This window comes from Pelophylax lessonae, assembly GCF_965119305.1.
Source record: "Pelophylax lessonae genome assembly, chromosome: 10".
Classification (NCBI taxonomy): Eukaryota; Metazoa; Chordata; class Amphibia; order Anura; family Ranidae; genus Pelophylax; species Pelophylax lessonae.
Window position 1 is genome coordinate 232,729,572 of NC_138777.1, and position 13,179 is coordinate 232,742,750.

At 49.5% G+C, this 13,179-nt stretch overlaps 1 protein-coding gene across 2 annotated transcripts in view; it reads left to right on the plus strand.

Moving 5' to 3' along the window:
• The first annotated feature begins 86 nt into the window (after positions 1-86).
• TINF2 (TERF1 interacting nuclear factor 2) overlaps positions 87-13,179 on the plus strand; it is a 23,906-nt gene continuing 10,813 nt past the window's right edge. For both annotated transcript variants that reach the window (XM_082270711.1, XM_082270710.1), the window contains exons 1-4: positions 87-191; positions 3,172-3,347; positions 5,067-5,165; positions 13,069-13,170. In XM_082270711.1, the coding sequence (XP_082126837.1) occupies positions 185-191; positions 3,172-3,347; positions 5,067-5,165; positions 13,069-13,170 (384 nt within the window). In that variant the 5' untranslated portion in view covers positions 87-184. The remainder of the gene's footprint in view (positions 192-3,171; positions 3,348-5,066; positions 5,166-13,068; positions 13,171-13,179) is intronic.

The following is a 13,179-nucleotide window of genomic DNA, read 5'->3' on the forward strand; positions in this document are numbered from 1 at the left end:
GAGCGTGCGCGACGCCGCGCCCCTGGAGCTTGTGGGGAGTTCGAGGCGCGCGCTCAAAGGAAGAGGCCCGCCGATGGGACGAGACGGTGTGCTCTGCCCGGAACTGGATTGGCCGGGCTCGGCGTGCGGCGCTCTGATTGGCCCGTTCGCAGGAGCCGTGCCTGGACTTGTGTAAGGAGCTGACATGAGCGGTGAGAGCTGTGCCCGTCATCAGAATCAGAATAATAACATTAGAGGGGATGCAATGGTGGCAGAAGCGTCTTCATTAGGGTGTTATGGGGTGGAAGGTGCTCTAGGGGGAGCAGAAGGCTGCAAGGAGGAGGTGTGGGGTGCAGGGGGGTAATAGGGGGAGTATAAGCCTCTAGGAGGTGGGTGGGGGTAGAAGTATTAGGGTGTCATAGGGGAAGGGGGTAGAAGCCTCTGTATGATTGTTCTATGGGGAGGGGGGGGTACTAGGGGGGTAGAAGGCTCTAAGGTGGGGGTGTAGAAGTCTCTTCATGAGGGTGTTGTAGGGTAAGGGGAGGAGGGGTGCTTGGGGGGGGGGGGCAGATGGCTCTGATTGTAGAAAGGGGGGTAGAAGGCTCTGTATGGGGGTGGTAAGGGGAGGGGCACAAGGGGGTAGAAGGCTCTGTATGTGGGGTTTTATGGGGTGAAGCATAAGCGGAGGAGGGAGGAGTCGCCTTCCCTGCAGTCTCCACCCCTACAGTCACCCTCCCTACAGTCACCCTCCCTACAGTCGCCACCCCTACAGTCTCCACCCCTACAGTCACCCTACCTGCAGTCACCCTACCTGCAGTCACCCTACCTGCAGTCGCTGTCCCTACAGTCGCTGTCCCTACAGTCGCCACCCCTACAGTCACCCTCCCTACAGTCACCCTCCCTACAGTCGTCACCCTCCCTACAGTCGCCTTCCCTACAGTCACCGTCCCTACAGTCGCTGTGCTTACAGTCGCCTTCCCTGCAGTCTCCACCCCTACAGTCGCCTTCCCTGCAATCTCCACCCCTACAGTCACCTTACCTACAGTCGCCCTCCCTACAGTCACCACCCCTACAGTCGCCCTCCCTACAGTCGCCCTCCCTACAGTCACCCTCCCTACAGTCGCCACCCCTACAGTCACCCTCCCTACAGTCACCTTCCTTAGTCACCCTCCCTACAGTCTCCATCCCTACAGTCGCCACCCCTACAGTCGCCTTCCCTACAGTCAATCACGGAGGTGAAAACATGATGCTTTGGGGCTGTTTCTCTGCTAAATGCACAGATCGCATTTGTCGCATTGAGGGGCCATATCACGGGCCATGTATTGTAAAATCTTGGATGAGGACCTTCTTCCCTCAGCCAGAACACTAAAGTTGGGTCACGGATGGGTCTTCCAGAATGACAATGACCAAAAACATACCGCCAAGGCAACAAAGGCGTGGCTCAAGAAGAAGCACATAAAGGTCATAGAGTGGCCTAGCCAGTCTTCAGACCTTAATCCTATAGAGCAGTGGTCCTCAACTCCGGTCCTCAGGGCACACTAACAGGCCAGGTTTGCAAGATAACTAAATTGCATCACAGGTGATCTCATTTGCTGCTCAGTGATTGCAGTATTCTAGTCTGCATCTCCCCAAGGTAATACTTAAAATCTGGCCTGTTAGTGAGCCTTGAGGACCACTGCTATAGAACATTTATGGAGGGAGCTGAAACTTCGAGTTGCCAAGCGACAGTCAAGAAACCTTAAGGATTTAGAGAAGATCTGTAAAGAAGAGTGGACCAAAATCCCTCCTGAGATGTGTGCAAACCTGGTCACCAACTACAAGAAACGTCTGACCTCTGTGCTTCCAACAAGGGTTTCTCCACCAACTACTAAGTCATGTTTTGTTTGGGGATTAAATACTTATTTTACTCACTGAACTGCAACTCCATTTATAACATTTGTATCATGTGTTTTTTCTGGATTTTTGGTTGATATTCTGTCTCTATTATATAAAATACACCTATGATAAAAATGATAGACCCTTCTTTGCTTTGTAAATGGGCAAACTTTGCAAAATCAACAGGGGATCAAATAATTATTTTCTCCACAGTGGGGGGGTTTAGGTGTGGGGGGGGGGCAGACTGTTCTTTATGGGGGTGACCGAGGATGAAAGAGTAAGGAGAGGGGTGCACTAAAGGGTGGGGGTGGCCTGTGTTGGGGGTGCTGACTCTCCCTTCTCAGGGGGGTCTGTAGACAGTTGCTCATTCCCATAGCAGTGAGACTCTCCAGATGTGGCGTTTCAAGTCCCAGTATGACCTGTAATGGGACCCTCTGCCTGCATTCCAGGTCATCACTTTTACCCTTCAACACTTGCAACCCAATTTTTAAGTGAAACTGTATTTTACCCAATTCTGAGGGTCTGTATGAATCTTCTCTGCTTGTTCTCCTCGGTTGCCAAAGCCCATAGACCACATGTGTCAAACACAAGGCCCGCGGCCGAATCCGGCCCTCCAGGTCATTTCATTTGGCCCTCGCACCTCTCCCGCAGCTGCAGGAGAGCTCCAGCCCTGCTCTGGTCCTCCTCCAGACCCTGTACTTTTTGCTTTCCAGCAATGCCTACAGCTTCCTCCCAGCAGCAGCATAAGATAAGGGGTGATGTAAGGGAGGGTGAGGGACTCAACTTCTGATGGTGGAGAGGCTCTTGACATCCTTTGTAAGGGTAGGGCATGCTCTGGACATCTAGTCCTACAGATACAACCGGCCCTTTTGAGGGCAATCATAATGCTGATGCAGTCCGCGATTGAATTGAGTTTTACACCCTGCCATAGACAATCCTCCTGAGCCCTGTGCTGGGTGTTGATTCCCGTGAGTTCAGCATTACTGTAATGGGGACTATTTATAAATCATCTGTCCTACAAATGTCGGAAGAATTTGTGGAAACCGAACAAAACATCAGCATAATTTTTGTAAGAGATTGATTCCTGGGTCATCAGTTCCGTGTATTGGCCAAAATGTGATAAAGCTTTGAGGTGTTTCAGAAAATGATACCACATTTTGGCCACTAGATGGAGCTGACGATAATTTCTTACAAATGTTGCTGTGTCGTTTTGTTCAGCTTGCACGAATGCTTCTGACATTTGTGCAACGAAGGTTCTATAACCAGACCACAACGTCATAACTGAATTTTTTCTTTTCTTTGTATTTATTTTTTTAGGGTCATGTCGGGACGATGTTTCGGTTGTGGCCAAGGCTGTCTGGCTGGTGATGCAGAGAAGAGACTTCAAGAACTTTGATCGGATTGTAGAATTCTTGGAGCTGACTCATGACCAGGCTCCGGGTCTGATTTGCTATAGGCATCACGCCCGACTCAGCGCAGGCCTCAGAGGCAAGGTGAGTGAGAGATAATCTGCTGTGCAGTGTCCCAGGCTTTGTAAATCCTAAAACATGGATAACTTCCATGAATGAAATGTCCGGGATTTAGGTATCTTAAAGCCCATTTAATTTGTTTTTAAAAAAATCAAGCAATAATTGGGCTACTTCAACTATAAATGATAGCAGAAGCCTACTGGAAAACTGTCACTGCTTTACCCCATCCTGTCCCATCCTACTACTATAGTATAGCAGCCATTAGGATGAGCGCCCCCTAGAACTATAGAAAGGTACCTTTCATTTTCCAGAGGACCACACATGCACAGTGCCATCCCTCCTCTGTCGGATCAGATGAGCTCAGCAACAGGTTCAGGGGGCACTAAGGGGAGCAGAAGGCTCTGTATCAGGGTGTTATGGGGTGAATGGTAAGGAGAGGGGTGCAGGGGACACTGGTGGGAACAGAAGGCTCTGTATCAGGGTGTTATGGGGTGAATGGTAAGGAGAGGGGTGCAGGGGACACTGGTGGGAACAGAAGGCTCTGTATCAGGGTGTTATGGGGTGAATGGTAAGGAGAGGGGTGCAGGGGACACTGGCGGGAACAGAAGGCTCTGTATCAGGGTGCTATCGGGTGAATAGTAAGGAGAGAGGTGCAGGGGACACTGGCTGGAGCAGAAGGCTCTGTATGAGGGTGATCGGGGGGTAAAGGATAAGGGGGGGGGGGGCAGAAGGCTCTGTATGAGGGTGTTATGGGGTGGAGGTTAAGAGTAGGGGTACAGGGTACACTAGGGGGGCAGGAACCTCTGAACGAGGGTGTTATGGGGTGAATGGGTGAGGAAAGGTGTGCAGGGGGCACTAGTTGGAGTTAAAGGCTAAGTATGAGGGTGGCGGGGGGTGCAAGGTACAGTGGGGGGGGGACAGTAGGGAGAGGGGTGCAGGGTACACAAGGGGACAGGAGCCTCCGAATGAGGGTGTTATGGGGTGAAGGGTTGAGGAAAAGGGTGCAGGGGGCACTATTTGGAGCAAAAGGCTAAGTATGAGGATGGCAGGGGGTGAAGGGTAAGGAGAGGGGGCAAGGGACACTGGGTTGGGGGCACCAGAAGGCTCTGTATGAGGGTGGTCAGTAGGGGGACAGGTACAGGGGGCAGGAGCCTCTGTTTGAGGGTGTTATGGGGTGAGGGATAAGAAGAGGGGTGCAGGGAGCACTAGTTTCAGCAAGAGGCTCTGTATGAGGGTGGCAGGGGTGAAGGAAAAGGAGAGGGGTGCAGGGGGCACTAGTTGAAGCAGAAGGCTCTGTATGGTATGGGCATTAAGGAGACAGTGCAGGGGCAGGAGCCTCTGTATGAGGATGTTCTAGGGTGAGGGGTGCAGGGTACACTTGGGTGAGGAGAATGCTCTGTATAAGGGTGTTATGGGGTGGAGGGTAAGGGAAGGGGTTGCAGACCGGTGGGCAGACCAGGAGTGTGTCATGGGGGGTTGGCTGCCAGAACACAGAAGAGACATCCGGCTCCTGATGATGTCATAGAAGATGGAGGTGTGGGACTGAGCATGTGGCAGTGGTGCAGCAGGACAATAGCAAGTAAGTATGTGAATCGAGGCAAACCAGCATTAGGTAAGGGGGTTAAAAAAATGCAGGGGTTGAAGTTCCTCTTTAAAGCCAATGTAAATCTCTTTGGGGTTCTCCCTATAAAGCGGCAGACCTAGGATTGTGTCCTGCTGGTAACACCTCTCTGCTTCCTACAGATCGTTCTCAATATGATTGAAGAGAAGAGGCCGTTGCTGGACATCCTTGAAGCATTGAACGTTCACTTCCCTCCGGTCTGTCCAGATGACTCCACTGCAGTAAGAGAGCCGATCTACTTGTATTGTCTTCTGGAACGTATATTTGTATACACACAACTGTATGACTTCTCCTGTCTAACATTTAAATGTTATTTATCAATGGGAAACCTGAGCCTGGGACGATGCACACAACCGACTTTATGAAATGAGCTTCATATCAGAACCCTCCTATCCTGCCAGCCGTTTCGCCCTCCCCCCAATCACGTCCGGAGGTCCCTCCTTTCCTCCCCACATCACATCGGAGGTCCTTCCTCTCCTCTCCTCTCCCCCCCCATCACATCGGAGGTCCCTCCCCCCCCCCCCCACATCACGTCGGAGGTCCCTCCTCTCCCCCCCCCCCACATCACATCGGCGGTTCCCCCCCCCCCCCCACATCACGTTGGAGGTCCCTCCTCTCCCCCCCCCCCCCACATCACATCGGCGGTTCCCCTCCCCCACATCACATCGGAGGTCCCTCCTCCCTCCCCCCCCCCACATCACATCGGAGGTCCCTCCTTTCCTCCCCACATCACATCGGAGGTCCTTACTCTTGTTTCCTCCCCACATCACGTTGGAGGTCCCTTCCCCCCCCCCCCCTCCCCACATCACATCGGAAGTCCCTCCTCTCCCCCCTAATATTACATCGGAGGTCCCTCCTCTCCCCCCCCCCTAACATCACATCGGAGGTCCCTCCTCTCCCCCCCCCTAACATCACATCGGATGTCCCTCCTCTCCCCCCCCCCTAACATCACATCGGAGGTCCCTCCTCTCCCACCCGCCACATCACATCGGAGGTTCCTCCTCTCCCCCCCCTAACATCACATCGGTAGTCCCTCCTCTCCCCCCTAACATCACATCGGAGGTCCCTCCTTTCCTCCCCACATCACATCGGAGGTCCTTCCTCTCCTCCCCCCCCCCCATCACATCGGAGGTCCCCCCCCCCACATCACGTCGGAGGTCCCTCCTCTCCCCCCCCCCCCCCCCACATCACATTGGCGGTTCCCCCCCCCCCCACATCACGTCGGAGGTCCCTCCTCTTCCCCCCCCCATATCACGTTGGAGGTCCCTTCCCCCCCCTCCCCACATCACATCGGAAGTCCCTCCTCTCCCCCCTAACATTACATGGGAGGTCCCTCCTCTCCCCCCCCCTAACATCACATCGGAGGTCCCTCCTCTCCCCCCCCCCCCCCACATCACATCGGAGGTCCCTCCTCTCTCCCCCCCTCACATCACATCGGAAGTCCCTCCTCTCCTCTCCCCCCTAACATCACATCGTAGGTCCCTCCTCTTCCCCCCTAACATCACATTGGAGGTCCCTCCTCTCCCCCCCCCCCACATCACATCGGAGGTCCCTCCTCTCCTCTCCCCCCTAACATCACATCGGAGGTCCCTCCTCCCCCCCCCCCCCCCACATCACATTGGAGGTCCCTCCTCTCCTCTCCCCTCTCCCCCCCCCCCACATCACATCGGAGGTCCCTCCTCTCCTCTCCAGTGTGGCGGGGTAAGAGCTGTTTACAGTCCGGTGGGACGTTTCAAATGCTAATAGTGCCATGATTGCACTTAATCCACCCCGACCCAGAGGAAACCACAGTGTATGTACCCCTATTTTCATTGCATGGACTGTCTCCCCACTCTCAGGTTAAAGACGCCCTGGAATGTCTCCTACTATTAACTGCTAGTATGCTCATTACCGTGCCTGGCTACTCTCCATATTACACTCCATTGGATCAAGTGACAAGGGAGCGAATATCCACTGGATTTCAGGCTGCCTTAACTAATTAGGTGCCCTCCCCAAGATTCCACTACTTGAACTGGGTACTATGGACTATGTTTGAACTTAAAGTTCCAAGGATCATGGGGCCATAACATCTTGCATAAATAGACTATGTGAATAATTGTGTGAATAATTGTTGATGAAGAATTATTTCTTCCTAGCAAGGTGTCATATTGCTTCCTGGCTACCAGGTCACCCCGGAGTTCCAGGAGGTATTTAGTCGGTTTATCCAAAAGGCTTGCTTGAACCTTCCTCCATCCCTGCCAAATAAGCTCATACACTGTATATTCTCTTTGAAAATTCTAGGTAATAATGCTGTAACTAGTATAGTGGTAACGGATTCGGTTCTTATGGGGGCGGTTCAGTATGAAGTGTGAAGTGAATGTCAGTGGGCCCATTTTATGTGTGTGAGTGAATGTGGTTAAGTACATAGTTTCAGATGTATCGGGTGTTTTTCTTGGTTTGCTGAAATTTTAGCAACTGGAATTTTTTCGCCAGTCGAGTATTACATTTTTCAATAAAGAAGTTTTTTGCATTTATCCCAGTGTTGAGCCTGCTTTCAACTACTTTTACAAGGGTGACCCACTTGATCCCTTGTAGTTTTCTGGTTTTGCCTACAGTCAAGCATGGTGGTGGGAATGTCATGGTCTGGGGCTGCACGAGTGCTGTCGGCACCGGGGAGCTACAGTTCATTGAGGGAACCATGAATGTCAACATGTACTGTGACATACTGAAGCAGAGCATGATCCCCTCCCTTCAGAGACTGGGCCACAGGGCAGTATTCCAACATAACTACCCCAAACACCTCCAAGACGACCACTGCCTTGCTAAAGAAGCTGAGGGTAAAGGTGATGGACTGGCCAAGCATGTCTCCAGACCTAAACCCTATTGGGCATCTGTGGGACATCCTCAAACAGAAGGTGGAGGAGTGCAAGGTCTCTAACATCCACCAGCTCTGTGATGTCATCATGGAGGAGTGGAAGAGGACTCCAGTGACAACCTGTGAAGCTCTGGTGAACTCCATGCCCAAGAGGGTTAAGGCAGTGCTGGAAAATAATGGTGGCCACACAAAATATTGACACTTTGGGCCCAGTTTTAGCATTGTCACTTAAGGGGTGTACTGACTTTTGTTGCCAGCAGTTTAGACATTAATGGCTGTGTGTTGAGTTATTTTGAGGGGACAGCAAATTTACACTGTTCTACAAGCTGTACACTCACTACTTTACATTGTAACACAGTGTCATTTCTTCAGTGTTGTCACATGAAAATATAGAATAAAATATTTACAAAAATGTCAGGGGTGTACTTACTTTTGTGACATACTGTACATAATGTTAGATGTGAGTAGAGATGAGCCATTTTCTGTCAGCAGGTAATACCTAGCAGGGGGGTGAAAAGCTGCAGATGTACAGCACAGCAGGTACTTGGGGGGAAGAGGAAGCACAAACTCACATTTGGTTGCATATGGACGATCTGATCTGTAGAGAATCAGGGAGGACATTGTGGGTGCAGCCATTATAAGTGAGGAGGAAGGACATGAAGAGGGAGATGTAGACTCTGCTTTCAGGGAGGAGAGAGATCAGGGGTGCCTCGATGTTCCAGCCACTCCAGGACCGACTCTGGGTCCTCAAAAAAAAAGGCACCCGGTCATCTCCCACCATGCGTAATCTAGCCTGGATAGTGCATGGTGTACTTCAGGTGTTTGACCCACAGCTGTCGTTTGGCCTCAGTGAACGGGCCCCGGCTCAGCGTCGCTAAAAAGTCTGGGTATACTGCCACCTTCACATTTCTAATCGAGATGTTTCCCTTTCTCACAGATGAGCCTAAGGCAGTCATGGCAAACCTTGGCACCCCAGGTGTTTTGGAACTACATTTCCCATGATGCTCAACTACACTGCAGAGTGCATGAGCATCATGGGAAATGTGGTTCCAAAACATCTGGGGTGCCAAGGTTCTCCATCACTGGCCTAAGGATTGCTTCTTGGTCTCCTAAATTCATAAACTTGGCTATGAATGTGCCTGGAGGTGCCACATTAGGAAGGGGTCTAGCTACCAGCCTATGGGCCCATTCCACCACAAAGGACGTTGAGAAGGCCTCCCTGCCATAGGTAGAGGTGAGCATGTTTTCCAGGAAGGAAGGGGGGGGGGGTCTGAGCCCTCCGCACCCTCAGGTAGACCCACGAACTGAAGGTTACAGCACCTCATCCTATTCTCCATGTCGTCCTGTTTCTGGGTGAGAGAATGAAGTTGATGCTGGATTTGCTCGGTGGAGACTTGCAATGGAGGAAGCTCGTCTTCCACATTGCCAATCCCTCTTTTGCCTCGGCTCCTGCAGTTTTTGGAAATCTTGGCGAATCAGCGAAATGTCCACCTTCCCCTCCTCTATTTTAGAGGTTAGTGTGGTCTGGTATCTGGATATCGCTTCGAGTACTGTTGCGGTGTCTCCAGCGGCTTGGCCAGACTCTGAAGGAGGGACGGCGCCATCCTCTCCCTTTTTGTCTCCTGTTCCTCTTGTCCGAATCTGTCCAGTTTAGCGGTTGGCTCCCAAGTTTTTCTTAGGAGGCGACATCGCAATGCAACGGGAGGGATTGAACAAATAGGGAGAAAAACCTGGCAGGAGAACCCCAGGATTAACGGATAAAGGATGCTCGTTCGGCGGAGCTCTGTCAGAGTGCCCTACACCATGCCGCTTCAGGCCACGCCCCCCAGAAGTGCAGATTCTGCACAGAAAGGTCGCCCTGTAGCAGTAAATCTGGTATAGGGCAGTTGTTAACTGGGTAAAACAAGTACTGTATATATTCCCAATATAAGTTGACCCGAATATAAGCCGAGGCCCCTAATTTTACCACAAAAATGTGGGAAAACGTATTGACTCGAGTATAAGCCTAGGTTGGGAAATGCAGCAGCTACTGGACCACCAACGAGACACAAAACAGGGGCTGCGGACATGGTACAGGAGATGGCGCAGGTCATGGTATAGGCATGGCACAGGTGATGGTACGGGCATGGCACAGGTGATGGTACGGGCATGGCACAGGTGATTGTACAGGCATGGCACAGGTGATGGTACGGGCATGGCACAGGTGATTGTACGGGCATGGCACAGGTGATTGTACAGGCATGGCACAGGTGATGGTACGGGCATGGCACAGGTGATGGTACAGGAGATGGTACAGGCATGGCACAGGTCATGGTACAGGCATGGCACAGGTCATGGTACAGGAGATGGTATAGGCATAGCGCAGGTCATGGTACAGGCATGGCGCAGGTCATGGTACAGGCATGGCGCAGGTCATGGTACAGGCATGGTACAGGCATGGCACAGGTGATTGTACAGGCATGGCACAGGTCATGGTACAGGAAATGGTATAGGCATGGCACAGATCATGGTACAGGCATGGCACAGGTGATTGTACAGGCATGGCACAGGTCATGGTACAGGAGATGGTATAGGCATAGCGCAGGTCATGGTATAGGCATGGCACAGGTGATTGTACAGGCATGGCACAGGTCATGGTACAGGAAATGGTATAGGCATGGCACAGGTCATGGTATAGGCATGGCACAGTATGTACAGGCATAGCATAGGAGATGCAGTGCTGTGGGCATGGTACAGGAGAATGTCCTGTACCATGCCCGCAGCACTGCATGAGGAAATGCAGGGGCTGCGGAGGAGTCTCACTTACCTGCCAAATGCGCCGCCGATGCTCGGGAAAGCCCTACTCGTTCGGCTATTCAGGGGCATGTGGCGCATGCGCGGTGACACATTGGCGCCGGGCGGTGCCATTTTTAAAAAGACAGTGACTCGAGTATAAGCCAAGGGGGCATTTTCAGCGTGAAAAAACATGCTGAAAATCTCGGCATATACTCGAGTATATACGGTAGATATAATATACCTTCCTATCTATTTACTAATGCTAGCAGCCTAAGGAGTAAAAAAAAGTTACTGTTGATTGAGAGAGGGAAGTTCCACTTTATTAAGAACCTACCTTACAATAAATTCAAATAAACAGCAGCGCCCAAAGTGTATTCCAGACAGTCCTCCAGTGAAATGAGCACAGACACTGTGAAAGGAAGAGGATAAATCCACCACCAAGGGAAATAAACACACAACCTCTTACCAGATACTACTGGGTTATGCAGCAGTCAGAATGAGCATGTATCAATCACTTGCTGAATGGATCCAGTTTCATACGCAGCATAAACACCGATTCCAAAGCATAGAAGTGGAGAAATGAAGAAGCGATCATTGTGCAGACATCTTTAAAAAATGATTTATTATACCAATAAAACCTGCACACAGGATACTCACACCTTCTCCAACAAAATGAGCATAAGAAACAACAGAGTAGTGGTGTAGACTTGTTTCAAACCAAAAACACGGCCGACCTCCAGTGACCTGCAACACCAACGTCATGTGGTTAGGCTCCTCCCGACGCGTTTTGTCATGGGTGACATCATCAGGGGCCTTACATTACATTACAATCCAACTATGGCATCACATGTTTAGTTAGGAGTTTCTGACAAAATTTATTTTAAATGATTGATTCTCCACCAGAGAATATTGGTAAAAATCACATTCACTGCTTGATAAATAGATATTATGGTCATTAGATTCACCAGCAGAGGACGGCCCCTGTTATTGAATATGTTTTCTTTCGTACATGAGTGTATGTGGAGGCTTGGTTGGGACACACCCTGTTATATCAGATGGATTTGAAGAATACCTGGGGTTCCTCCTGAGGAGCCTGGGTCTCCCCACATATTTCCTCCAATTTGTGGCACTGTTTGGCGCCTTCTCTTGTTGCCCCCCCATTTCCCTCCCCCCCTATTTAACCTGGTTATAGTGCCTTTTGGGTTCCTTGTGGTCCCTACAGATTCATAATTGAATTGGGTGTCTCTCATTGAACGCCCTTCTCCTGAAGTAGCGCTCTGTGAAACGCGTTGAGATATTGGAACTCCCCCACGGCCTGTTTTTTTTTTTTTTTATTTATTTATTTTTTTTTTTTTACACGACTGTATAGTAGAGCTGCAGGATTCTGGATAAAATAAGAATCATGATTTTTTTTGCTTAAAATAATGATCATGGTTCTCTGCGTAACATCATTTTTCACATTATACAAAAAAATTAAGCTAACTTTACTGTTCAATATTTTTTTTTTTTTATTGAAGTGAATTTTTTTTCCCCAAAAAATTGCTTTGAAAGGCTGCTGCACAAATACAGTGTGACCTAAAATATTGTAACGATCTAACGATCGCCGTTTTATTCTTGAGAGTCTCTGACTCAAAATAAATAAATAAATATATTACTTGGGGGTTCTACATAATTTTCCAACAAAAGATACTGATTTTACCTTTTTGTAAGTAACTGCTTGATAAATGGATGTTTACTTTTGGTTTTTGTTTTTGGTGTTTTTTTTATTTTTATTGGCACTTTACATCACACAACTATGACACATGTATAAAAACAACTTGATATGTTTGCCATAATCCAAGGATATAAAAAGTATGACCGTACCAAAGACTGTACAAATAATATTTTGTTTACTATCTGCAATGTTTTGCTTATATTTGAAAACCGGTGTCAGTTTTTGTCATATAATACGATCTTTGTAATGCAGATTATTTTTTCAATAAAAGTTTGTAATAATAAATGGATGTTCTGGTCATTAGATTCACCAGCAGAGGGCGCCCCTGTTGAATATGTCCCTGCGTTAGTTGCTTGCTTCTGAGAGCTATACATTGCGCTGTGTTGCGATGACCTAAAAAGTGCTTGAGCCATTCTTTGGCAGTGCAACGCATGTAAGACTCCATTTCCACTAGTGTGACTTGTTATGCAACTTTGGACACATAAAGTCGCATGACAAAGTCACAGTCCATTGATTTAAACTGCCCACCAATTTAAATCAGTGCAATGTAGAAAAGTTTCCTGCATTTCTTTGATTTGACTTTTGATTCAGAAAGTGTAAAGTCGTATCAAAGTCGCACTCTAAATTGCACGACTTTGAAGTGGCACTAATGCAAACTGAGCCAAAGTGTGTTGTACTGCGCCCTTCTAAAAATGTATTACCCGCGCTTTGAAGCGTGTTTGGTTGGCCCCTAGGATTCCAGGTTGGATGCACTTTTTCACTGTCTGTTTTTACATTGCAGCCCCCCCGTGATGCAGCCAAAGTGCAGCAAAGTAAGACGCACTTTCGAAAGTTGGTCCTTCGTATGATCCGCGATGAGAGGTTTCGGCAAAATTACTTGGAGGTATGATCA